Source organism: Convolutriloba macropyga, chromosome 12 (assembly GCF_964194025.1).
Source record: "Convolutriloba macropyga chromosome 12, txConMacr16.3, whole genome shotgun sequence".
Classification (NCBI taxonomy): domain Eukaryota; kingdom Metazoa; phylum Xenacoelomorpha; order Acoela; family Convolutidae; genus Convolutriloba; species Convolutriloba macropyga.
This window is the reverse complement of record NC_134479.1, coordinates 11,555,216-11,582,353: the sequence shown is the minus strand read 5'-3', so window position 1 is coordinate 11,582,353 and position 27,138 is coordinate 11,555,216. Positions and strand designations below refer to the sequence as shown.

The 27,138-nt window shown below is 33.8% G+C and overlaps 1 protein-coding gene across 1 annotated transcript in view; it reads right to left on the bottom strand.

Moving 5' to 3' along the window:
• Nucleotides 1–27,138, bottom strand: part of LOC142350798 (uncharacterized) — a 175,871-nt gene that overhangs the window by 107,258 nt on the left and 41,475 nt on the right. Inside the window, exon 2 of the mRNA XM_075402755.1 lies at nt 26,094–26,186. Coding sequence (XP_075258870.1) covers nt 26,094–26,186 — 93 coding nt within the window. The remainder of the gene's footprint in view (nt 1–26,093; nt 26,187–27,138) is intronic.

Here is a 27,138-nt window from a genome sequence, read left to right as displayed (position 1 = left end):
AAGTGCTGCAATTTATTTACGGACGCACTGAATTTGCACAATAACTGTATAAGTAATGAGCTGAAAAATTATTATTGCTTCAACCATTTCTCAGAAGCGTTAAAAATTTTGTACGGATGAGCTGAATTTCCGCAGAAATTTTGTAAGAAATGCGGTGAAATTGATTTGCATCAAAGAATTCTAAGAAATTGTAATTAATTTGATGCAATCAGTTTCCAACGAATTTTAGTAAGAAATGCTTTGAAGTTTTTTGTTGGAACTTTTTCTCAGGAGCGCTGAAATTTTGTTTACGTTTGCACTGAGTATGCACAGCAACCTTGTAAGAAATGCGCTGTAATTTTACTGTTTTGAGGTATTTTCAGAAGAACTGAAATGTTTTTATGTATTAGTTAACTTTGCGCAGAAACCTTTTAAGAAAAACAGCGATTTTTTTTTGTTTATTGTATTCTAAAAGGTGCTGAAATTATTTTACAAATGCTCTGAACTCGCGATAAAGCTTTTCAACTTACACTTTTCAACTTATTCCCAAAACTTAATCTTACGGATGCGCTGAAATCGCGATAAAACTTTGCAAGAAATCCTCTTAAATTTTATTGTGTCGACATACTCTAAACAGCGCTGAAAATGATTTACAGTTGCGCTGAAATTGCGCAGAAATCAGCAGAAAACATTTTTTGTCAACGTACTCTCAAGAAAAACAAAAGCGCTGAAATTTTATTACGGATGAGCTGAATTTGCGCTGAAATTTTGTAAGAATTGCGCTGAAATTTTTTTACTGTTTCGACCTATTCTCAGAAGCCCTAATCTTTTCATGGATTTGCTGAAATTGCGCAAAAACGTTGTAAGAAATGCACTGAGGTGTTTTTGTTTCAAAGCATTTTCAGAAGCGCTGCAATTTTTTGAGGATGTGTTGAAATTGCGCTTTAACTTTGTAAGAGATGCGTTGAATTTTTTCAAACGTATTCTCTGAAGCCCCGCAGTTTTTTTACGGATGCGTTAAATTTGCGAAGTAATTTTTTGTGAAATGCGCTGAATTTTTTTTTTCAACGTTATCTCAAAAGCACTGAAAATTTTATACGGTTGAGCTGAATTTCTGCAAGTTTTGTAAGATATGCGCCAAAAAATTTTTGCATTAAGGAATTCTAAGCAACGGTATTTTTTTGCTGTTGCGCCCAATTTCCAAAAAATTTTAGTAGGAAAAAGGCTTATTTTTTGTTTCAATGTACTATCAGAAGCCCTGCAATTTTTTTACAGTTGCGCTGAAATTTCGCAGTAACCTTGTAAGAATTCCACTGAAATTTTACTGTTTTGACGTTTTCTTAGAATAACTGAAAAGTTTCTACGTATGCGTTAAGTTTGCGCAGAAACTTATTAAGCAATGAGCCAATTTTAATTGTTTAGTGTATTCTAAAGGCACTGAAAATCTTTTATTAGTGCTCTCAACTAGCGATAAAGCTTTGCAAGAAATGCAACGAAACTTAAACTTTTCAACCTATTCTTAGGGATGCGCTGAATTTGCGGTAAAAGTTTGCAGGAAATCCTCTTAATTTTTTTTTGTGTCGACGTACACTCAAAAAAACTGAAATTGATTTACAGGTGCGCTGAAATTGCGCTGATACTTTGTCAGAAATTAGCAGAAAGTTTTTTTGTGTCAACGTACACTAAAAAAATCTAAAGCGCTGAAATTTTATAAAGGATGCGCTGAGTGTACTCTGATATCATGTCAACTTATTCTCAAAAGCGACAAAAAATTTTTTACGGATGTTCTGAAATCTTGCTGAAGTTTTGTAAGAATTGCGCTTACAAGAAGTTTCGTTGCTTCAACATATTATCAAAGTTTCGTTGTGTCAACATATTAACAGTTTTTGTTGAAACTTTGTAAGAAAAACACTTCAATTATAATGCAAAGGATTCTCAAAGGAGCTGATTTTTTTACAGTTGCGCAGAACTAGCGGTTAAAAGTTGTAAGAAATTCGCTGAATTTTCATTGTATCCAACAAAATCTGTAAAGCAATGAATTTTTCTACCGATGCGTTTTAAAGTGGGAGAAGAACCTTTGTAAGAGTTCGTTTAGTTTTTAATGTCTCAATGTGTTCCCGAAGACCCTGAGTTTTTTTACGGATGCACAGAACTTGCGTTGAAAGTTCGTCAAAAAGATTTCTCAAAATTTACAGTTTTTATTATTTTTGAGAAGAGTGGAAATATGTTACCGGTGTGCTGAAATTCCACTAAAATTTTGTAAGAATTGCGTTTTTTGCTTCGACGTTCTAATGGGCTTCTTTTGTTATGGATGAGCTGAATTTGAGGTGAAAGTTTGTGAAAAATGCGCCAAATTTTTTTTTTGTTTCAACGTTCTGTGAATAACGCTAAAATATTTTCCAGGAAGCCTTGAATTTGCTTTGAATTTTTTTAGGAAATGCGCTGACATTTTATTATTTCCGTGAAATCTCAAAAGCAAGGGAAACTCTGAGCGATGCGTTGAAATTGCACAGGAAACTTTGTAAGAGTTCGCTTAAGTTTTATTGTCTCAACTTTTTCCCAAAGACCAAGAGTGTTTTACCGATGCACAGAACTTGCGTTGACAACTTGTCAAAAGTTCGCTAAAAACCTATTGTTTTAACAACTTTTGAAAAGAGCTGGAATATGTTTAGGATGCGCTGAACTTGCGCTAACAATTTGTAAGATTTGCGCTGAATTTTTTTTGCTTCAACGTATTCACAAATGTGATGATATTTTTTATGGATGAGTTGAATTTGCGCTGAAGTTTTGTGATATATGCACTGAATTTTTTTCAACTTTTTCTCAAAAACAATGAAAATGCTTTCTGGATGGTCAAAATTTTGTAAGACATGCTCCGTATGAGACATTGTAAGAAATTTTCGCTTCAATGTATTCTCACAAGCGCTGAAAAATTTTTACGGAAGAGCTGAATTTCCACTAAAACTTTGAAAAATGCGCTGAAAAGTTGTTTGCAACGTATTCTCAAAAACAATTAAACTTTTAATGAATGCGCCGAATATTTGCTTAAACATTGTAATAATTGCGCTGAAAAATTATTCCTTCAACGAATGGGTATTCTCAAATGTGCTTATTTTTTATGGATGATCTGAACTTGCACTGAAACTTTGCGAAAATTGCGCTGATTTTTTTTTTTCAACTTATTCTCAAAAACAATAAAATTTCTTTGTGGATACGCCAGTTTTGCGATGAAACAATTTGGGAAATGCGCTCAATTTTAATGTTTCAACACATTCTGAAAAACGGAGGCGTTGAATTTGTCGTGATTTATGTAAGAAATGCACTGAGTTTTTTTTGTTTTCATGAAACCCCAAAAGCAATGGAATTTCTTTTTGGGACGCGCCAAATTTTCGCTTAAACTTTGTAAGAAATGCGCTAAAAATTATTGCTTCAATATATTCTGAAAAGCGCTGAAATATTTTTACGGAAGAGCCGAATTTCCGCTGAAACTCTGGGAAAAAATGAGTTCAAAACGTATTTTTTTCAACTTATTCTCTATAAACAAGAAATTTCTTTATGTATGCACGGAATTTTTGCTGAAACAATGAAAGAATTGCGCTGAAATTTAACTGCTTCAACGGACTCTCAAAAACTCTAAAAAGTTTTCAAGGAAGCGTTGAATCTGCCTTGTTTCAATTTAAGAAACGCGCTGAACTTTTATTGTTTTCACGATTTCCCAAAAGCAATTAAATTTTTTTACGGAAGCGCCGAATTTTCGCTAACACTTTATACGAAATGCGTTGAAATTTTTGTCAACCTGTCAACGTATCCTCACGAGCGCTGAAGGTGTTTCACGTGTGCCTTGAATTTGCGCTTAAACTTCGCAAGAAATTCGCTGTAATTTTTTTAATTCAAATCGTCTCTCGAAAGCGGTGAATTATTTTCACTGATGCGGTGAATTTGCACGAAAACTTTGCAAGACTGATTGTTTTTGGACTGTTTGGTATTGTGTCAACACATCCTCAAATGCACTGAAATTTTTTCACAATGTGCTCAATTTGAGCTTAAACTTTGTGAGAAATGAGCCAAAATTTTATTTTTTAGTTCTATTTTAATGAAAGCGCAAATTTTTTGACGGATGCTCTAAATTTGAGCTGCAACTCTGAAAGAAATGCGCTGAAGCTTTCTTTTTTTCAAGGCACGCTGAAAAACTCTAAAGGTTTTTATTGAATGCGCTGAAACTTTGTGAGAAGTGCGCTAAAATCTTATTTTTTTTACGGATGGCTGACTTTGCACTGAAAATTTGTTAGAAGTGCGCTTAAAATTTATCGTTTCAATGTACTCTGAAAACTCTCAAATATTTTCACGGAAGCGTTGAATTTGACCTGATTTCTTGTAAGAAAAGCGCTGAAATTTTATTGTTTTCACGAAATCTCAAAGGCAATTAAAATTTTTTACCGATGCTTTGAAATTGCGCTGGAAACTTTGTAAGAGTTCGTTTAGCTTTTATTGTCTCAATGTGTTTCCAAAGACCCTGAGTTTTTTTTAACGGATGCACAGAAATTGCGTCGAAAGTTTGTCAAAACTTTTTTGTTCTAACGATTTTTGAAAAGAGCTGAAATATGTTACGGGTGTGCTGATATTTTTTATGGTTAAGCTGAATTTGCGCTGAAAATTTTTGTATTGCGTGCTGATTTTTTTTCAGGTTTTTCAAAAAGCAATGACATTTCTTTATGAATGCGTCGTATTTTTGCTGAAATGTTGTTGGAAATGCGCCGAAATTTAATTGTTTCAACGAAATTTTTAAGGATGCGCTGAAATAATTTTACAGATGCGCCAAAATGATTTCACGCACGCGCAAGAACTTTATACAAAATGCGCAGAAATTTCATACTGACAGCGTAGCCTCAAAAGTGCTGAACATTTTTCAGTTATGCCCTGAATATGCGCCGAAAATTTGCACGAAATGCACTGTAGTTGTTTTGTTTAAATCGAATCTCAAAAGCGGAGAATTTTTTTACGGATGCACCGATACATTGTAAGAAATGGACTGATTTTTATGCGTCAACATATCCTCAAATGCGCTAATGTTTCCGCTTAGAAATTTGAGAAATGAGCTGATATTTATTGTTTAATTCTAGTCTCAAAAGCGCAAAACTTTTCGGCGGATGCTCGGAATTTTCGCTGAAATTTTGAAGGAAATGCAGTGAAAGTTTGTTGTGCCTTCTCAAATACGCTGAAATTGTTTAACGGATGCGCTGAATCATTGTGAGAAATGCACTTAAATTTTATTGTTTCACCGTATTCCCAAAAGCGCCGAAACTTTTTTAGGGATGCGTTGATTTTGCGCTGATATTCTGCAAGGAACGCGCTAAAATATTTCAACTCTGCAAGGAACGCGCTTTACTGTTTCAACTCTCTATCAAAAGCCCTGATACTTTTTTACTGGTGAGCTGAATTTGCGATGGAACTTCATGAGATATGTTACTGTTTCAAATTATTACCAAATGCACTGAAATTTTGTTAAGGACGCGTTGCATTTGCGCATAAGTTTTGTGAAAAAAGCGTTGTTTTTTTGGTTTAAATCGAATCTTAAAAGCATTGAGTTTTTTTCACGAAAGTGATGAAATTGCAGCAAATCTTTGCAGGAAATGGACTGAAGTTTTTTGTGTCGATGTATCCTCAAACGCGCTGAAATTTTTTTATAAATGTGCTGAATTTGCGCTATTACTATTTGAGAAATTTGATTGTTTCTTTTTGGTCTCAAAAGGATGGACGCTCTGAATCCGCGCTGAAATTTTTGAGAAAATATGGCAAAGTTCTTTTGAGTCAATTTTTTCTCAAAATTGCTACGAAACGTTGACAGATGCGGATTAATTGTTACGGATACACTGAATTTGCATTAAACTTTGTAAAAAAGCGTTGCAGTTTTTTGGTTTAAATCGGATCGCAAAAGCGATGAATATTTTTCATGGATGCGCTGCATTTGCTGCAAAACTTGGTAAGAAATGGACTGAAGTTTTATTGTGTCGTTGTCTCCTCAAATGCCCTGAAAACTCTTTTACAAATGCGCTGAATTTGCGCTATTACTATGTGAGACATTTGATTGCTTATTTCCAGTCTCAAAACGATGGATGCTCTGAATTTGCGCTGGAATTTCATGAGAAAAGTTATTGTTTAAAATTACTACCAAATGCGCTGAAATTTTGTTACGGATGCCCTGAATTTGGGCATAAGCTTTGTAAAAATGCGTTGCATTTTTTAGTTTAAATCGAATCTCCAAACCATTGAATTTTTTTCACGAAAATGATGAATTTTCCCTTTTACAAACCCTTTTACAAACGCGCTGAGTTTGCGCTATTACTATGTGAGACATTTGATTATTTAATTCTAGTCTCAAAAGGGTAGACGCTCTGAATTTGCGCTGGAACTTTTGAGGAAATGCAAAGTTCTTTTGTGTAAACTTTTCCTTAAAAACGCTGAAATTTTGTCAGAAACGCAATGAAATTTTACTGTGTCAATAAATCCTCAAATGTGCTGGAAATTTTTTTATGATTGCCTTGATTTTGAGCTTAAACTTAACAGGAAAATCATTTTTCGTTTAAAACTTCTCAAAAGCGGTGATTTTTTTACACAGAGGCGCCGAATTTGTGCCAATCTTTGTAGAAATTGGACTGAAAGTTTATTGTGTCAACGTATCCTGAAATGATTTTTTTAAATTTTACACCCTAATATTGTTGATATTGTTTCAATGTATTCTCAAATAAGTAAAAATTGTTTTACGAATGCGCTGAATATTGGTAGGAAAATTGGCATCAAATCCCTTTAACGTTACTGTTTAATCGCGTTCCCAAAAGAGTTAATTTTTTTTTACCGAAGCGCTGAAATTAGGTTGAAATTTTGTAAGAACTGCGCTATTCTCAAAAGCGCTGATTTTTTTTGTGGATGCGTTGAGTTAGCGCTGATATTTTGTTAGAAATGCGCGAACATTTTTGCTGCCGCAAATTTTCAAAAGCAGAAAAATTTATTTTTAATGATGAGCTGAATTTGTGAAAAAAAAAATGTGCTCAAATTTTATTTTTTCAACAAATCCTCAAAAAAATTAAATCTTTTGTATGGATGCGCCGTATTGTCGCTGAAACATTGTAAGATATGTGCTGAAATTTCACTTTGTCACGTATCCTCAATTGCTCTGAATACTTTTCCCATGTGCCCTGGACTAGCGCTTAAACTTTGCAAGAAATGCGATGTAATAAGTTTGTTTAAATCGACTTTCAAAAGCGGTGAATTTTTTTGTCATTGTATCCTCAAATGTTATGAATTTTTTTAAGGATTGCCTGAATTTTTGCCTAAACATTGTAAGAAAAGCTTTCTTTTTTTGTTTAAAACATCTCAAAAGCGCTGAAGTTGTTTTACAGGTGCGCTGAAATTCAGTTGAAATTTTGTAAGAAAAGCGCTATTCTCAAAGGTGCTGAACTTTTCAATGGGTGCGTTGTGTTTGCGCTTATAGGTTGGTAGAAATTTGCTTAGTTTTTATTGTTTCCAAGAATTTTCAGAAGCAATGAAACATTTTGGTGGATGAGCTGAATTTGTGCTGAAATTTTTTTTAACAAATCCTCAAAAATAGGAAACTTCTTTATGGATGCAAGAAACTTTTCTTGAAAAATTAATAGAAATTCGCTGAATTTTCATTTTGTCAACGTATCCTCAAATGCACTGAAATTTTTTTTCCCGTGTGCCCTCAATTTGCGCTTAAACTTCTTAAGAAAAGTGTTGTAATTATTTTGTTTTATTTTGTTTTGTAAATCGACTTTCAATGCGCTAAAGTTTAGTGAGAAAAGCACCGAAACTTTTTCGTGTCATTGTATCCTCAAATATGCTGAAATTTTTTTTCAGTTGCCCTGAATTTTTGCTCAAATTTTGAAAGAAGTGCTTTTTCATTTTGCTTGAGAGTTCTGAAAAGCGCTGAAATTTTCGCTTAAGCTTTGTGAAATTTGTGCTGAAGTTTTATTTTTCAACAAAAAATTGAAACTTCATATTGGATGTGTGGTATTTTTGCTGAAACGCGGAAGAAATGCGCTGAAACTTCATTTTGTCAACGTATCCTCAAATGCGCTGAAAACTGTCTCCGTGTGCTCTGATTTTGCGCTTATTCTTTGCAGGAATTGGGTTGTAAAAATTTTGGTTTTGAATCGAATCTCAAAAGCGTTGAAGTTCTCCCTGATGCGATGAAATCGCTCCAATTATTTTTAAGAAATTTTTCAACATATCCTCAAATGCGCTAAATTTTAGTGAGAAAGGCCCTGAAACTTAAATGCGCTTAAATTCTTTTGTTTTAACGTATTCCCAAAAGCGCCCAAACTTTTTTAATGATGCGTTAATTTTGCGCCGATAACCTGCAAGAAATGCGCTGAAAAATTACTGTTACAGCTCTCTATCAAAAGCCCTGATACAATTTTGCTGATGAACTGAATTTGCGCTGAAACTTCATAAGAAATGTTATTGTTTCAAATCATTACCAAATGCGCTGAAATTTTGATAAAGATGCATTGCATTTGCGCATAAGCTTTGCAAAAAATCCGTTCTTTTTTGGTTTAGATCGAATCTCAAAAGCATTGAGTTTTTTTTCACGAAAGTGATGAATTAGCAGCAAAGCTTTGCAGGAAATGGACTGAAGTTTTTTGTGTCGATGTATCCTCAAACGCGCTGAAAACTTTTTTTACAAATGTGCTGAGTTTGTTTTATTTCATCAAATCCTCAAATTTTATTTTTTCATCAAATCCTCAAATAAATTGAAACTTCTCTATGGATGCGCTGTATTTTCGCTGAGTCATTGTAAGAAATGCGCTGAAATTTCATTTTGTCAACGTATCCTCGAAATTTCATTTTGTCATCCGCTGAAAATTTTTCCCGATTTTTTTCGCACCGATACATTTTAAGAAATTTTCTGAAATTTTTCAACATATCCTCAATTGGGCTGAAATTTGCGCCTAATCTTTTTTGAGGAATGAGGTGATTTTCATTGTTCAGTTATAGTCTCAAAAACGCGGCATTTTTTGACGGATGTTCTGAATTTGCGCTGAAACTTAGCAGGAAATGCACTGAGAATTTGCTGTGCCTTCTCAAAAACGCAAAAAAGTGTTTAACGGATGCGCTGAATCTTTAAGAGAAATGCTCTTAAATTTTATTGCTTTAACGTATTCCGAAAAGCGTCTAAACTTTGAGGGATGCGTTGATTTTGCGCTGATAATCTGCAAAAAACGCGCTGAATGTTTACGGTTTCAGCTCTCTATCAAAAGCCCTTATACAATTTTACTGATGAACTGAATTTGCACTGGAACTTCATATGATATGTCATTGTTTCAAATTATCACCAAATGCGCTGAATTTTTGTTACGGATGCCCTGAGTTGGCGCTTAAGCTGTGCAGAAAATGAGTTGCATTTTTTTGTTTAAATCGAATCTCATAAGCGATGATTTTTTTTCATGGATGCAGAAGAATTTGAAGCGAATTTTTGTAAGAACTAGACTGAAATTTTATTGGGTCGATGTATCCTCAAACGCGCCGATAATTCTTTTTACAAATGCGCTGAAATTGCGCTAGTACTATATGAGATGTTTTATTGTTTAATTCCAGTCTCACAAGGATTGACGCTCTGCATTCGCGCTGAAATTTTGATGGAAGTGCGCTGAAGTTTTTTTGGAGTCAACTTTTTCTCAAAAACGCTGAGTTTTTCAACAGATGCAGTGAAACTTTATGAGATAAGCACTGAAATTTTATTCTGTCAATGTATCCTAAAATGGAATTTTTTTACATTTGCCCTGAGTTTGCGCTTAAACTTAACAAGAAAATCTTTGCTTTTTCTTTAAAACATCTGAAAAGCGGTGAATTTTTTTCACAGATGTGCCAAATTTGAGCCAAATCTTTGTAGAAATTGGACTGAAATTTTATTTTTTAAACGTATCCTCAAATGAGTTTTTAATATTAAAACCTAATATTGTTAATATTGCTTAAATGTATTCTCAAATACAAATATTGTTTTACGAAAGCACTGAAAATTTGCTACGAAAATTAACAACAAAACCCTTTAAAATTTACTGTTTCATCGTGTTCCCAAAAGCGCTGAATTTTTTCTACTGATGCGCTTAAATTCAGTTGAAATTTTGTAGGAAATTGCGCTATTCTCAAAAGCGCTGATTTTTTTGTGGATGTGTTGAGTTTGCGGTGATATTTTGTTTGAAATGCGCTGAAACTTTTTTAGCTGCAACAAATTTTCTAATGCTAAAAAAATTTTTCGAGATGAGTTGAATTTGCCCTTTAAATTTGAGAAAAGTGTGCTGAAATTTTATTTTTTCAACAAATCCTCAAAAAAAGTTAAAAGTTCTGTAAGGATGCGCCGTATTTTCGCCGAAACAATTTAAGCAATGTGTTAAAATGTCACTTCGTCACTTATCTTCAAATGCTCTGAATTTTTTCCCGTGTGCCCTGAATTTGCGCTTAAATTTGCATGAAATGCGATGTAATAAATTTGTTTAAATAGACTTTCAAAAGCTGTGAATTTTTTCTGTCATTTTATCCTCAAATGTGCTGAAATTCTTGCTTAAAGTTTGTAAGAAACGCTTCCTTTTCTTGTTTAAAATTTTTCAAAAACGCTGAAGATATTTTACCGATGGGTTGAAATTCAGTTGAAATTTTGTGAAAAAAGCGCTATTCTCAAAAGCCCTGGATTTTTTTCGTGGAGGCGCTAAAATTTTGTGAGGAAAGCCCTCAAACTTTCGTGTGTCTTTTATCCTCAATTGTGCTGAAGTGTTTTTACGGTTGCCCTAAATTTTTGCTTGAACTTTGTAAGAGTGGCTTTCTGCTTTTGTTTAAAACTTCTCAAAATCGCTGATTTTTTTTACCGATGCGATGAAATTCCGTTGAAGTTTTGTAAGAAATGCAATATTGTCAACAGCGCTGAAATTTTTTATGGATGCGTTGAGTTTGCGCTCATAGTTTGTTAGAAATGCGCTGAAATTTTATTGATTCCTCGAATTTTCAAAAATGTGCTTCAATTTTATTTTTTCAAGAAAGCCTCAAAAATTTTTTCAGGGATGTGCCGTATTTTCGCTGAAATATTGCAAGAAATGCGCTGTAATTTTTTTTGTTTAAATCGACTTTCAAAAGCAGTGAATTTTTAACAGATGCCGTGAATTTCAATGAGAAATGCACTGAAACTTTTTTGTGTAATTGTATCCTCAAATGTAGTGAAATTTTCTTACAGTTGTCCTAGAGTTTCGCTGAATTATTGTAAGAGATGCTTTCTCTTTTTTGTTTAAAACTTCTCAAAAGCGCTGAAGTTTTTATACCGATGCACTGAAATTCCATTGAAATTTTTTAAGAAATGCGCTATTGTCTAAAGCTCTAAATTATTTCATGGATGCGTTGAGTTTGCGTTCGTAGTTTGATAGAAATGCGCTGAAATTTTATTGTGCCACAAATTTTCAGAAGCAATGAAATATTATCACTGATGAGCTGAATTTGCGGTAAAACTTTGTGAAAAATTTGCTGAAAATTTATTTTTTCAACAAATCCTCAAAAAAATTGAAACTTCTTTAGTGATGCGCCGTTTTTTCGCTTAAACATTTTAAGAAATGCGCTGAAATTTCATTTTGTCATCGTATCCTCAAATGCTCTGAGAACTTTTCCCGTGTTTTTCCCGTCCTCTGAAAAGTTTTTTTTGTGGAGGCGTTGAGTTGGCGCTGATAGTTTGTTAGAAATGCGCTGAAATTTTATTGTGTCCAAAAAAATTCAAAAGCAATGAAATATTTTCACGGGTGAGCAGAATTTGCGCAGAAATTTAATTCAACAAATCCTCAAAAAAATGAAACTTCTCTATGGATGCGCGGTATTACGCTGAAACACTGCTAGAAATGGGCTGAAACTTCAATTTGTCAACGTATCCTCAAATGCGCGGAAATTTTTTCCCGTGTGCCCTGATTTGGCATTTAAACTTCTTAAGAAAAGCGCAGTAATTATTTTGTTTAAATCGACTTTCAAAAGCGGTGAATTTTATAACAGATGCGCTAAATTTTAATGAGAAAAGCACTGAAAATTTTTCGTGTCATTGTATCCGCAAATGTGCTGAAAATTTTTTTCGGTTGCCCTAAATTTTTGCTTAAAGTTTGTAAGAAATGCTTTCTCATTTTGTTTAAAACTTCTCAAAAGCGCTGAAATTTGCGCTTGAAGTTTGTGAAAATTGTGCTGAAGATTTATTTTTCAACAAAAAATGAAACTTCTTTACGTTTGTGAATTTTTTTTGCTGAAACATGGAAGAAATGCGCTGAAATTTCATTTTTTTCAACGTATCCTCAATTGTGCTGGAAACTGTCTCTGTGTGTTCTGAATTTGCGCTTAATCTTTGCAGAAATTGGGCTGTAAATATTTTGTTTTAACCGAATCTCAAAAGCGTTGAAGTTTTCCCTGACGCGATGAATTCGAACCGATACAATTTAAGAAATATTTCAACATATCCCCAATTGCGCTAAATTTTAGTGAGAAAGGCCCTGAAACTTTCGTGTGTCCTTTATTCTCAAAGTTGCTGAATTTTTTTTTCAGTTTTTCTGAATTTTTGCTTGAAGTTTGTAAGAAGGGATTTCTCCTTTTGTTTTAAACTCCTCAAAAGCGCTGAAGTTGTTTTACCGATGCACTGAAATTCATTTGAAATTTTGTGAGAAATGAGCTTTTCGCAAAAGCGCTATTTTTTCATGGATGCGTTGAGTTTGCGCTCATAGTTTGTTAGAAATGCGCTGAAATTTTATTGTGCCACAAATTTTCAGAAGCAATGAAATATTTTCACGGATGAGCTGAATTTGCGGTAAAACTTGGCAAAAAATTTGCTGAAAATTTATTTTTTCAACAAATTCTCAAAAAAATTGAAACTTCTTTAGTGATGCGCCGTATTTTCGCTTAAACATTGTAAGAAATGCGCTGAAATTTCATTTTGTCAACGCATTCTCAAATGCTTTGAAAATTTTTCCCGTGCACCCTGAATTTGCGCTTAAACTTTGCAATAAATGCGATGTAAAAAATTTGTTTGAATAGACTTTCGAAAGCGGTTAATTTTTTTGTGCCATTTTATTCTCAAATGTGATGAAATTTTTTTACAGTTAACTGAATTTTTGCCTAAAATTTGTAAAAAACGCTTTCTTTTTTATTTAAAACTGCTCAAAAACGCTGAAGATCTTTTACCGATGCGCTGAAATTCAGTTGAATTTTTGTGAGAAAAACGCTATTCTCAAAAACGCTGATTTTTTTTGTGGAGACGTTGAGTTGGCGCTGATAGTTTGTTAGAAATGCGCTGAATTATTATTGTGCCCACAAACTTTTAAGAGCAATGAAATATTTTCACGGAGGAGCTGAATTTGCGCTAAAACTTGGTGAAAAATTTGCTGAATTTTTTTTTCAACAAATCTTCAAAAAAAATTAAAACTTCTTTATGGATGTGCCGTGTTTTTGCTGAAACATTGTAAGAAATGCGTTGAAATTTCATTTTGTAAACGTATCCTCAAATGCGCTGAAACTTTTTCCCGTGTGCCCTGAATTTGCGCTTAAAGTTTGCAAGAAATAAGCTGTAATTATTATGTTCAAATAGACTTTCAAAAGCAGCGAATTTTTTAACAGATGCCGTGAAATTTATTGAGAAATGCAGTGAAACTTTATTTTGTTATTGTATCCTCGAATGTGCTGAATCTCTTTTTACGGTTGCCCTAATTTTTGCTCAGACTTTGTAAGAGATGCTTTCTCTTTTTTGTTTAAAGCTTCTCAAAAGGGCTGAAGTTTTTTACCGATGCGCTGAAATTCCGTTTAAATTTTGTAAGTAATGCGGTGTCAAAGGCACTGAATTTTTGGAATTCTTGTATGGATGCGTTGAGTTTGCGCTCATAGTTGGTTAGAAATGCGCTGAAGTTTTATTGTTTCCAAGTATTTTCAAAAGCAAGGAAATATTTTCACGGCTGAGCTGAGTTTGCGTTGAAGTTTGTGAAAAATGTGCTGAATCTTTTTTTCAAGAAATCCTCAAAACTTTAAAATTTCTTTAGGGATGCGCCGTATTCCCGCTGAAACATTGTAAGAAATGCGCTGAAATTCTATTTTTTTGAAAAACTTTTACGGATGCGCTAAAATTTTGTCAAGGATGTTTATAAATGTTTCTCTGGATGCGCAAAAAAATTTTTATGTGCGCTGAACTTTCAAATGCGCTGCGGTATCCTCAAATGCGCTGAAAGGTGTTCAGGTGTGCAACGAATTTGCGTTTAATTTTGCATGAAATGCGATGTAATTATTTTGTTTAAATCGACTCAGAAAAGCGCAGACATTTTTTCACGGATGTGCTGAATTTGCACCGAAACATTGTAAGAAATGGACTGAATTTTTGGCGTCAACATATCCTCAAATGCGCTGAAATTTCCACTTAGAATTTAGAGAAATGAACTGATATTTATTGCTTAATCCTAGTCTCAAAAGAGGAGAATTTCTTTGATGGTCGGTCTGTATTTGCAATGAAACTTTGAAGGAATTGCACTGAATTTTTTTCGTGACAATTCATTCTCAAAAATGCTGAAAAAGTTTAACGGATGCGCAAAAACGATGTGAGAAATGCCCTAAAATATTTTTTTTTGCGGATGAGCTAGTTTTGCTCTGAAACTTTGTCAAAAATGCGCTTAAATTTAATTGTTTCAACGTATACTCAAAAGCGCCGAAACTTTTCAACGGATGCGTTGAGTTTGCGACAATTTTCTGTAAGAAAAGCGCTGAATTTTTACTGTTCCCAAGAATGTTCAAAAACAATGGAATTTATTTACTGATGCGCCGAAATTTTGCCCAAATTTAGTAAGAAACTAGTAAGAAATTTTACTGTTTCAGCGTATTATCGAAATCCCTGATACATATTATCTGACGAGCTGATTTTGCGATGGAACCTCAGAAGAAATGCGTTTAAAAGTTATTGTGTTAAATTATCAGCAATGCGCTGAAATTTTGTTACGGATGCCCTGAATTTGCGCTTAAACTTTGTAAAAAACGCGTTCTATTTTTTGTTTCAAATTGAATCTCAAAAGCGGTGATTTTTTTCAGGGATGCGCTGAATTTGCAGCAAAACTCTGTAAAAAACATGGACTGAAAATTTATTGTGTCAACGTATCCTCAAATGCGCTGAAAATTCAATTACGAATCTGCTGAATTTGCGCTTAAACTAAGCGAGAACTTTATTGTTCTCGTATACTCGTATACTTCTAGTCTCAAAAAGGATGAACGCTTTGAATTTGCATTGAAACTTTGAAGGAAATGCGCTATTTTTGTGTCATTTTCTTCTCAAAAACGCTCAAAATTTTCAACGAATGCGCTAAAACTTTGTGAGAAAGGCGATGGAAGTTTATTGTCCCAACGTATTGTCAAAAAAGCTGAAGTTTTTCAACAGATGCGATAAAATTTTGAGATAAATTCACAGAAATTTTTTCTATGTCAATGTATCCTCAAAAGTGCTGACATTTTTTTACGTTTAACCTGAATGTTTGTTTAATTTTTGTGCGCGTGTGAGCGTGTGTGCGTGTGAGTTTGTGTGCATTTGTGCGTGTAAGAATTTTTTTACGGTTGCCCTAAATTTTTGCTTAATCTTTGTAAGGGATGCTTTCTCTTTTTGTTTTAAACTTCTCAAAAGCGCTGAGGTTTTTTACCGATGCGCTGAAATTCCGTTGAAATATTGTAAGAAATGCGCTGTTGTCTAAAGCGCTAAATTTTTTATGGATTTGAGTGTAATTTTGTATCATTTGCCTCCGAGAGGACAAATTTAGGTGCTTTGAGTTCAAATGTATATTGTATATTCGATAATCTAACTCCAAATGACATTTTTAGAACAGTTAGAGTACTGCTAGGTCTAGGAGGAAAACAACTTCTGTGTGGTGGCGATAGGAGTCGAGACCAGACGATATCTTATTGTGAATAAATTGTGATTGCTAGTACTAAGAAGTTACGTTTTGAGCAGGTTCAGCATTAAGAAGTTTTTCTCTGAGAAAAAAATTTCTTTCGCGAAGAACGGTGGATAATCTGAGTTCTGCTGTAGAGGATAAAACAAAATTTTTCTTAGACGAGCTCCATTTTATAACAATTTATCCTTTTTAAAAGGGCTGCGTCTATACCGCAATTTGAAGCTTCAGATAATCCATATTAGGGTTTCTTTGTTTATGGTACCGCTAGACGGAGTGACCCGTCCGCTCAAAAACTTTTGAATCTACCAATTGTTTTTTTGGCGTCTGAGGTTGATTTAAGGTCTTCCGAATCTGTATGTTGGAGCTAGAAAGATCTCAGAGAAACAAGAAGTTGGCAATATTTTTGAGATGAACGTGAAAAAATCAACTTAATTTTCATTTTCTCTCTTATTTTCCTTTGTAGTTTTAATAAATCTGATATCTCACACTTTAGTAGGTAAATAATATAATCATTGATTTAGTGGCCAGGGATTTTATAGAATTTAAAAAGAGAAAAGGAGTATCTGGAGTTGTTTTAAAGCTCTCTGTTGTTTTAATTTTGGAATTGCTCGTGGGTGAGTTTTGTATATTCAAAGATAAACAATTCAAAAATTGCTATATCGAGTCGTAACAGAATATGTTTTAAAATGTGGTGAAACTTTTTTAGTTGTGCATTATTGTGTCTGTTGCCCATCTTTGTTCACACAACGTAACTTCTCAGTGTAGTTTAAAGTAATCATTTTGGTAGATTACGTTTTCGTGGCTATTAGTTGTATCCATAAGCTTTAGGATAAAAAAATTTAGTGAATTTTTATTGAGATTCTTAACGATTGTAGAGAAGAGTCTACTTTTGTATATTGGAAAAGAGGAAAGATTTGATGTACACAATTCACTTCCGTTAGGATACGGGTTTTTTCCTTGATTTGATGTGAAGGAGCATGTTGAAATACAATGTTCATCAAGTTCAAAGTTATTAATTTGTGTCCTAGGTCTGAAAAAAAATCTGGAGTTTTTCAGAGGTGGTCTCGTTGAGGATTCATGAAATCTAATTTTGTTATGTTATTTTTTTTGTCTGATCATTAGTTTGTGTTTTGTCTATAGTCTAGTATCAACAGTTTTTTCAAGGAATGGTGTTCACAGAATGTTTGATTTTGTATTTGAAACAAGTAAAATTAGGATAAATGATTCAATATCAGTAGTTCTGTATTTTGTAATTTCGGGTTAGGTCAAGTTTAATTGTACCTTCGAGTGTAATTTCGTATCTTTTGCCGCCGAGAGGACCAATGTAGATGCTATGAATTCAAATTTGTGGTTTTTAAAAATCTAATTTTAAATGACGTTTTTTAAAACACCAAGAACACTCCTAGGTCCAGGAGGAAACCAACATCTGTGTGCTGGCGATAAGAGTCGATTCTAAACAGTAAGTGAACATAGTCTGAATGGTAGTAACTAGATGTTACTTTCTGAATAAGTTGAAAAGTGTGACGTTTTCTAAGCGAAAGCGGTATTGATTTTAAAATACAATTGAGAAGCTTGTTCTACTGACTGTTCATCTGTGAAGCTTGATTTCTGTAGTTTCAACTTTAACGTGTTATCAATAGTGAAATCATTATATTATAGTCAGTTTATATTGTCGCGTACGTTGCGGAGACGGTTACGCGAGAAAGATGTTCGAGACTGATTTTTGTCTCTTCGATTGCTTGGCGACTGAGGTATTACAGTTGGATTGTTATTTGTAAAAGGTCTTCTATTTTGTTACTTCAGAGTCTGGGCTATGATCAACCCGATCGATTTGGTGCACTAAAGAAATTGTTGTTTGTTCAGTGTGACTATTGATTGGATCACCGGAAAACCAACGAAAGCAACATCAACAAGAGCATCGACTACGTTAGACACAACAGGAGCTGCTGCAATAACAACAACAAAAACAATAAAAACAACAACACAACAACGACATCAACAGCCCCAACAGCAAAAATAACGACTAGAACTAAAAGAACAGCAACAACAACAACAAAAAAACAACAACAAAATAACGACAACAAAAGTATAACAAGAATATGTTTTTTTTCATATTTCTAAGAAGCTTCAGATTCCTAGCAGTCAGTCAAACAAATGACAAAAAAAAGATCGAATCAAGTTTTACAAGCTATGTAGAGCTAGAACCAGTTTTTGTTTCACTTCCCAAACGTTCCCGATAGTGTAAGCATATTTGCGACTAGGACAAAAAGTAGTTTGCTGTTTAAAGGCAAATTTTATACAAGGAGTTTAGAGAGAAAAAAGCCTACAATTTTTTGGGCAAATAATTGCAGGTAAAAAATGTAACGGTGAATTTCGGAATAGAATTTTTAAGAACATTTCCCTGATGATATATGCAGATAACCACTGAAAATTCGCAAAGGTTATCTTTTCCGAGAAATTCGTCGATTGAATCTTCTGGAATTAAACCAGGGACTTTTTTGGAATAACTTCTCAACAGTAACCCTCATTGTCAACAAAATATACTGACAAAATTGAATATTCTTAAATTTACATGTTTTTTCAATGAGCTATTAAACAATCCGGGTTGATCACTATGTTCACCGCAAAAATTAAACTTCACAGATTTCCCGTCACTTTCAGAGCCAATTTTTCAGCAAAAAAATCAATATTGCCAGGTTTCCTACCAAGAATGCCGTAAAAGGTTAAAGTTTACGTGTTTTCTTCCCAGATTACTGGGAAAAGTTGGGCACCCCGCATTTTCGCGCAGGGTTATCGGGACTCAGTTCAATGAGTATTAATTCAATTTGCGCTTCGACGGCCAGAAGAATCTCTCAACTCTTTACTCTTACTTCTAGAGCTATTTGGAAACGTTAATGGTTAACCTCCTTTGTTAATTGATGTTATTTGCTTGTTGGGCAAATTTTGTTCCCGCTCATGCTTTGGTTAAAAGGTTAATTTTATTAAACTTGGTTTTTCTGTTTTAGGTATGGAAATACGTTCAGCGCAGGTACAACCTATGTGGCCTGATCAAAACAAATTTATCCGAGTTTTTAGAGAAAGCGTTTTCACTTTATAACTCGGGTCGTCTAAGTATTTGTGTCAAACAATGTTTACACCATGTGCGATATCATGTTCCAATGCTAACTGTATTCTGGTTTGATTTTTAATATATCTGTATTCATAGCATTTATTGGTGTCAAATGTTATGTTATTGATTGAGTCTATTATCATAATGTGTACGAGTTTTATCATATTGGCAGATTGTTCTACTAATAGGGCGAATGAAGTTTGTGTTTCTAATATGTTGCTTAATGATTAGAGTTTTCATTTACTGCTATACCTGATAATAGTAAATCTTTAGCTTTAAGTAGTGCATAATAAATTTTTGTACTTCTCATGTCTGATTTGTTGTGATCAACAGTTTATTGATTATTGTGCTCTATTCTAAGTGCTAGCAATTTATTTTTTTATGCTGAACCTCGTGTGATTTTTCAAGGTGTAACTGTGCTTGAGTTTGTGATAGCTGGATAAGAATTGGTGTTTTGGTTTTCTCAGCGAAAAGCTTGCCAATGATTTTTTCTAATGTTAAAAAGAGTACTATTGTTGTGCTGGTCCAGCCAGTGCGGTTTGGATCATAGCAAATTTCATGAAATCAAGAGTCAACTCATTCGATTCGTGCTGTGATGACTCTATTTGCTTTGATAGTGTCCAACAGATCTCCAGTGGTATATGTGGGGGTCTGTTCCATCAAATGTTCCTGAAGACTGCTAAATGCAGACTAGGCCTCCTATGTATGGGTACATCACAGAATTGTTTCACTTTGCTACTTATGAAAGCCTTTGAGTAGATGCCGCTTGTATGTAACATGGTGTCGCAGCCATTGTAACAGTTTGATTGTTTTGATGAGATGACTGCCTGGGTGGAGTTAATAGTTACTGTGCCGTCTTTTGTACCGCTTGCTGATTATGTGTGCGTGAATATTATTTGTGATTCTTGAAGTTGTTGTAAATTATTAAGTATTATGGGTCGATCATAGAACTGAATCGAGTGTTTTCGTTAAATCGAGGCAAAAGTGTTTTTACATTGTATTAATGTAGATAAGAAGTGTTTCAGTTAATTGGTTGGAATTAGTTTTGATAATTGTTTGTTTTTTCACCAAGCAAAGTTTTGTTTATGTCTGGGTGGAAGCAAGGTTTTATCATCTAAAAGAGTATAATTTGTTTCAGTAGTTTTTGGATCGCTAGTTTTGTTTTCTTTGGTGGTTTGCGAACTATTGAATGCTAAATTGTTGCTCTTGTGGAGACATTTCAAAAAAAAACGAAAACATTATTGTGATGTCTGGTTATCCATTTTGTCTGCACTATGAATTTTAAAAGAAGTTTCGGCCCTGTTTATACGGAGTTTATGCATCAGTTCTGCGGGACCTCCGTTTTAGATACGCATTTTCCCGAAATTATACTGTTGAGTAATTCAGAATTTCAATATTGATATATGACCAAAATTATAATGTTAAACAACTCTGGGACTTTCGTTTTTGGTTGAAGTATTTTTTATTTGTGATGTTGCTAATTAAATATGGCGTGCAGGGCTTCTCCAAAAATGGTGTATTGACCAGGTAATAAGTTTTTTAACTCTGAGTGTATCTGGTTTGAAATAGTCGGTGTCTGTAACTGTGCCTATTGAAGTTCTATTGAGGACATTGATGCCTTCGGTTTTTTACTGCGCAAATTTGTGTACAATTACAGCAAGTAAAGTTGTTGTGTCAACGTTTACTAACGATGCTAAACTTTTTAAAAGTTCACATGATGGCTGATAAAACAATCATCTGGTTAAAATTTGTAATTTTCTCTTTGTTCCTTGGAAAAAAATTATATAGACTATCAGAGAAAACTCAAACTTTTGTTTTGAGAAAGGTGACGACGAGTTCAAGTATCGTGTATGAAAAGTAAAGTTCCTCCTGCAAAAGAAAGTAATAAAGTTTCTATTAAACATGATATAAATGCTGTTCGAGCAAGTTGTTCATAATTGATATTAATTGAACGAAACGATTGTTGTTCCTGATTATAAAAATGTTTTTTGTGCAGCCGTACTCGCATAAAGGTGAAACTATTCAGTGCTAGTGATATCAAAATTATAGAATGGTTTTATGTTTTCTACTACTTGTTGATTATCTTGTTGTAAAGAGAATAATTGTTCCGAATTGAATGCGGCGTTAGAAAAGACAGTTTCTCCTTAATTATATGAGTTTTTTTAAGGCTGAAGGACCTGTTTTTGTGTTTACTGCGAAACATTTTAGGAGGATGGTACCCATTGTATCTAAATCTATTCTGGTATAAATTTCCGCCCAGTTTTTTTATTGATAGATTTTCTGAAATCATTGGCTGCACCAGTTATGGCGGACCAAGTTTACAGCCGTAAAGTTCATAGGGATAGAGCTAGATATTTCTACAACTGAAGTAGACTTACCTAACTCAAACTGACTAACTGACCTAGGGAAACCCTGATTATTAACCTGAATCATAACGGCGAAATACACATATAGCGCCGGAGTCGACGATATTATGCGCATTACGTACAAATACAGCAGACTGATTATCAATGAATGTCAAGCTTGATTTAAAAAAACCGAGTCTTCTCAGTTTGTGATTGGTGGGGAATTCACATAATCGAATTTCATCATAATAGAGCTTCAACTAGCTGGGAGCAAAAAATCCAGCCAGAAGTTTGGAAAAATAGCTTGGTAGATATAATTGGTTTTCTCTTTTGACAGAGAAGTACGGAAACCTCTTTAAAAATTTCAGATTAAACCAAGCCCATCACGAAATCAGAGCTTTACAGTTGTAATTCGTCATAAAAAATGGCAGTTGCAATTCTTTGAGAACTTTAAATTCAATCTTTTGAGCATAACCAGGGACATCTCATACAGACCTGTTTGAAGACATGTATACACATCTGATGCTATTCTGGAAACTGAGATAAATTTTGTTTTAAAAAAGGGAAGGCAAGGCAACGATTAATTGTTTGAAGAACAAGAAGGACACGATATGTGGTGCGTTTCTCAAAGCAGATTTAAAAACAACGAAGTTTGCAACAGCTATGTAGAACCGATTTTTTTAGTAACATTCTCACGCGATTCGTGAAGCTCATTGTGTTTGCTTACCGGAGAAAAATCGACCCACATCAGAAAAGGAAAAATTAGAATCCAGTTAAAGTTGAATAAATTTCTAAGCGTAATCAAACGTCTCATCTTTCCGGTGAATGCAGTAATTTTATTGAAAAGAAATTTTCAATCTGAGATAAAGTTTTTAACAACGATGCAGTTTTTAAGCATGATGAAGTTTTTAACCGATGCACTTACAATGTTTTTACACAATGATTGACCATGTAATAACACGTGCTCTGTAACTGGGGGCACAAACGGAAAAGATCCCAATTCTCAGTCTACAAAATTTGAACAGTTTTAATAATGCGAATCAAAGTCAAGTCAACAGAACTCACCGGAAATCAATAAAAACGCTATAGTTTACTTATAAAACACAACGTTTTTGAATGCACTATATCTGATGCACTGAATTAAAAAACAAGAAGCAGCGGGAAGAGCGATGTTCAGAAATGGAAAAGGGTACCAATGAGCTCGGCAATTTTGAGAACTGTAATCGAGAAAACTTTTGAAGCAATATAAAGGACATGGCCGACAGATTGCCGGAAAAAAGCCGCGATAGACGCTTGTGGTTTTCTATGGATTTGAAATATCCAAAGAAGTTAGAAGATAGATTAACCACAAGTCGTTTAATAGACCACTAGACTTTTTGGGCTAAACATGGACTGTCACTCTTATAAGATACATACGCTCTATAATGACAAAGCCCTGATATAGCTCTTCGAAAATTAATATTCGAAATGAAAAATCTAAAGACTCAAATAATCAAGAATCGTGGCATATAAATATGGCACTACTTAGATGTTCTTTAACTAGTAAATATTCAGAAAAAAAAAGTTCATTAAGTGAGATCAGCAGTAATTTTTTGTGGAGTAGGTCACACAAATGACCTAAAGGCGAAACAAATGGCGTCATGCACACAAAATTTAACTCCAATGCATTAGAAGTCATTGAAATTGAAAAAGCCAATGGACGCAAGAATCATCGATGGAGACGACGAATTTCAAAAAAAAAACATAACAAGACAAGTCCTGACGCACCATTCGAATAATCTCCATTGACTAAACAAAAAAATAGAACTAAAACGGACTATGAGTGAATTGGGAAAAACATTTACAAAAAAATCGTATCAAAAAAATTTTAAAAAAATCAGAAAGTCAATGTCGAACAAAAAACAAATAGCGAGAAAGCGAAATTTTGTTTGAACACCGTTTTTCCACTCTAGTTGAAAATTAGAGCAAAAAAAACTTTGTAGCCCAATTTTGTGTTTCGGCGCAAATAAAATCGCTACTCCAACTTGACTTCGAAATTCATTAAAAAAAATCTGTGAACAGATCTTGAAAAAATCCAGCGCCCACATACATTTCAAATTCTTCGAGTTGCAGAAGTCATAGCAAGACAATTCCAGAAGTACATTCAAAGATTTGTAATAATTTTTGACCTGTTAATCATATATTCAGCGTTACAAGGCCAGTGAGAGCTGTTGGTAGTGAGCCTAAGCAATAAAAACCTCAAGAACAACAAAAACAAGCAAAATTTTAAAAAGAAATCAAGTTTTATTTTTTCAGAAGACATCAAAAAACAACCTTTAATAACTGAAAAGGCTAATGATACAGCTTTTGACAGCTTTTATACAGCTCTTACTAGCAACCAATCAATAAATTTTGATGAGTCCGCTCAATAATAATTTTAAATGATAAGACAAAAATAATCAAAAATTGCAAAAAAATAGCAGAAACATTTTGAAAACAAATAGTATACAATTCAGAGAACTTAAAAACTAGCGACGGAATAAAATCTTCAATCAATAGAACACTCATTGATAACCCATGAGATTAGGTGATAAGACAGCAATAAGTACAACAAACAGTAGTAAAACTAAAAAAAAAATCACTAATAGTTTTTTCTTTAAAAAAAATAAGAAGAAGCGCATGTCAAGAAAAAAACCCTAGGTGTTCACTGAAAAAAAAACATTCGCTTCAATTAAAGTCTTTTAGCAACCAATGAAACTAAGAGTTAAGACTGGTCAACAATGAGAGTAAGAGTTAAGACAACAAAGTTGACAATGAAAACTCGCAAAGCTCAAAAATTCGATAATTGTTCTTAAAAACATTTGGTGTCTGTCCCGAATCAAAAAAAATTATAGCGCAACAAAGGAAACAAATACTTGCAAAACTCAAAAACTAACTTAAAAAATTATTAAAAGTAGTGGGGAAAAAGTAGTGTCAATGAAAACCACCAGTTATTAACTCAAACACTAAATAATTTCTTTTATTCCTCATTAGCAACCAATCAGGATAGTCATTGAAGACTCTCAGCGATAAGACAACAGAGATGATTTAAAAAAAGGAGCAAAATCTAGTTTTGAACTAATATTTATGAGAACAAATAGCATCAAATATATAAAAAAATTTTAGCTACCCTTTAATGAATTCATGCGAAGGCAAATAGGCACAATTATAGCACATTTGTATCGTCTCAAAAGCACTCAAGGAGAGAAACACTAAAAACAGAAGTCTAATTGACGCACGTCAAAAAACTCGTCTCAAAAGTTGAAAAATCATTCAAACACCAATTTCTCAGTCCACTTTAAAGGTATTTTGAAAAAAAGTTAAGACTCAAAACTACTCAATTTTTTGGTTTTTCTTACTATTCACTTTGACTAAAATCACCACTCTAAATTGACTTCTCACTGACCTGAGAAAGTCTATGAAACGGGAACAAATCGGGAACAGATCGTAAAAAAAGGCAGCGACAAAACCATTCAAACTATTTGAACTGTAAAAAATCCACGAAGATCCCAATAATAGCTTTACTTCGCTATCGTTTCGTGGCTCTAAATCAATTGTTTTAAAATTTCTTCATCAATCGGCGTTGAAGAAATCATTCGTTCACTTAGCAATGTATGCACTCATGAAAGCATGACTTTCCAAAGAATTTGATCCCGCCGCTAAACAACACAGCAGCAGCAGTGTAATAGATTATGAGGCCATTTTCTGGTTAAGTTCCTAGCTCCAGCTATCAGTGAAATGCCACTTACCATTATTTAGACCCGTAACAGAAACTCTCAAAACACCGCATAACCGCAAATTATACGCTGCTAAAAAAGTGTTTAAGCTGTCTGCAAGCGTTATTTTACAGCCGTGAGAACAACTAAATTCATTGAAACTCTGACTCACATCTGGAAATAGATATCACAAAATTTGTAACTTCTGAATCTTGTCCCTCAAGTGTTTGTAAAAATTAAACTTAATCATAAAAAATTCAGACACTTTGATGTCGATTTTGCAAAAAACACAATAACAATGAACAGAATCATTTCTTTGCTCTGTTTTTGGCCCTTTTTAAGAAAAACGTTTTTTTTCGCTTTAGTGACGACCAATTGTTTATGTACTGTAGTACTGACTTTCTAGATAAATCATTTTCTATTTTATTGCGATAATAATGGCTGCCCGCTTTTTGAAATGTTCCATCAAAGGTTTCTTCAAGTACGTATAGAGGTACAGGGATTGACTTTTAACAGCTCTGAGCAACTTCTAGCATCCGTTTGGTACACTGAAACGAAAAATGATTTATAAACAGTTGTTGTTATTGTATCAGTACTGAAAACGAAATTATTTATTTATATATATATATATATATATATATATATATATATATATATATGTATATATATATATATATATATATATATATATATATATATATATATATATATATATATATATATTGTAAATGTATTCAAACTCATGATGAGTTCTTTCAATAAACATGATAAAAAATTATTAAAAAATTGGCATCGGGTTGAAAAACGCTCATCTCACAAAATGCTTAAGCATAAAATGTCAAAAACCACCGAAAATGGTCGAAAATCGAAACAGATAAAGTTCCTAGCAATTTTGTTCTCTTTTGATTGGAGACATTCAAAGCGGCAGCATTATTTGAGAAACTAAACACAAGACCAGCCAGGCTAATTAGCTCAAATTGCTAACCTGAGAGTGGTTGTACATTAAAGTTTTGATAATTTCCAAAATTTCCGTGCTCCCTAGCAATTGCAGCTCCCAGACGATCGCCAGCATCGGAACCTGTAACACACACAGTGTTTGACCTCCACTTTTCTGAAGTTCAAGAATAAAGATAGGCGCACATTCTGGGTTTCTATAGTATTAGGCCAGGTCAATATCACAGCCGAATTGGCACAGGAAAGAGGCAAGCACAAAAACAAGGGTCTTTGATTGCATTCCTTCCTCAATTTTTAAACCAGCGAAATAGACTTCTAGTTCGATTTTAGTCACTTGTTGTTTTTAACCACCATCAATACAATGTAACCACACGAAAACTATTGGAATGGCCGAACTATTTTGGGGTCAACTCTATGTAATTTATCGCCATACATAATTATTGCCTCATTGCTTCTTTACCTAATTGCCTCACAATCAGCTTTACCGATTAGGAAGGCAAACCGAAGTTTTTTAACTGTTCGCGGCTAAAAATCACGGATTCAATATCATGGTTCTTAATATCACGGTTAAAAACAACATTTAAGTCATTTACTTGGGCCGAAGTAAATACTTATTTCAGTCACGCAACAAAACCTTAGGCATACACAGTCAAAATCTTGACCAGTCAGGTTGCAATTACTGGCGAATAAAAATGATGGAATTCATAACTTTTTCATCCCCATGCCCACAATTAACGTAATGGTTTCTAACTGTGGGTAAAATGGACACAAAGGAATCATCTGTGCCAAATTAATATCACCAAAGTCACGAAACGCTCAAACAGCCTTTAAAACATTCAAATGCACGTTTATACTTAAGGATGACGGTAGAACTAATTCTTGGACTTCATGCTAGTTTGCAAGCATATCCGTGATATGTGATCATTTTCTAGAGTTTTGAAACGCAAAAATTAGGAGTGTCTTCTTCGGGCTATTAATGATCGAAGTTCAATTTCCGGGAAATTGCTTAGGTCGTTTTTTGTATGGATTGATATGATATATATTTTGACACAATGGTTGCAAATAGGTGAAAGACG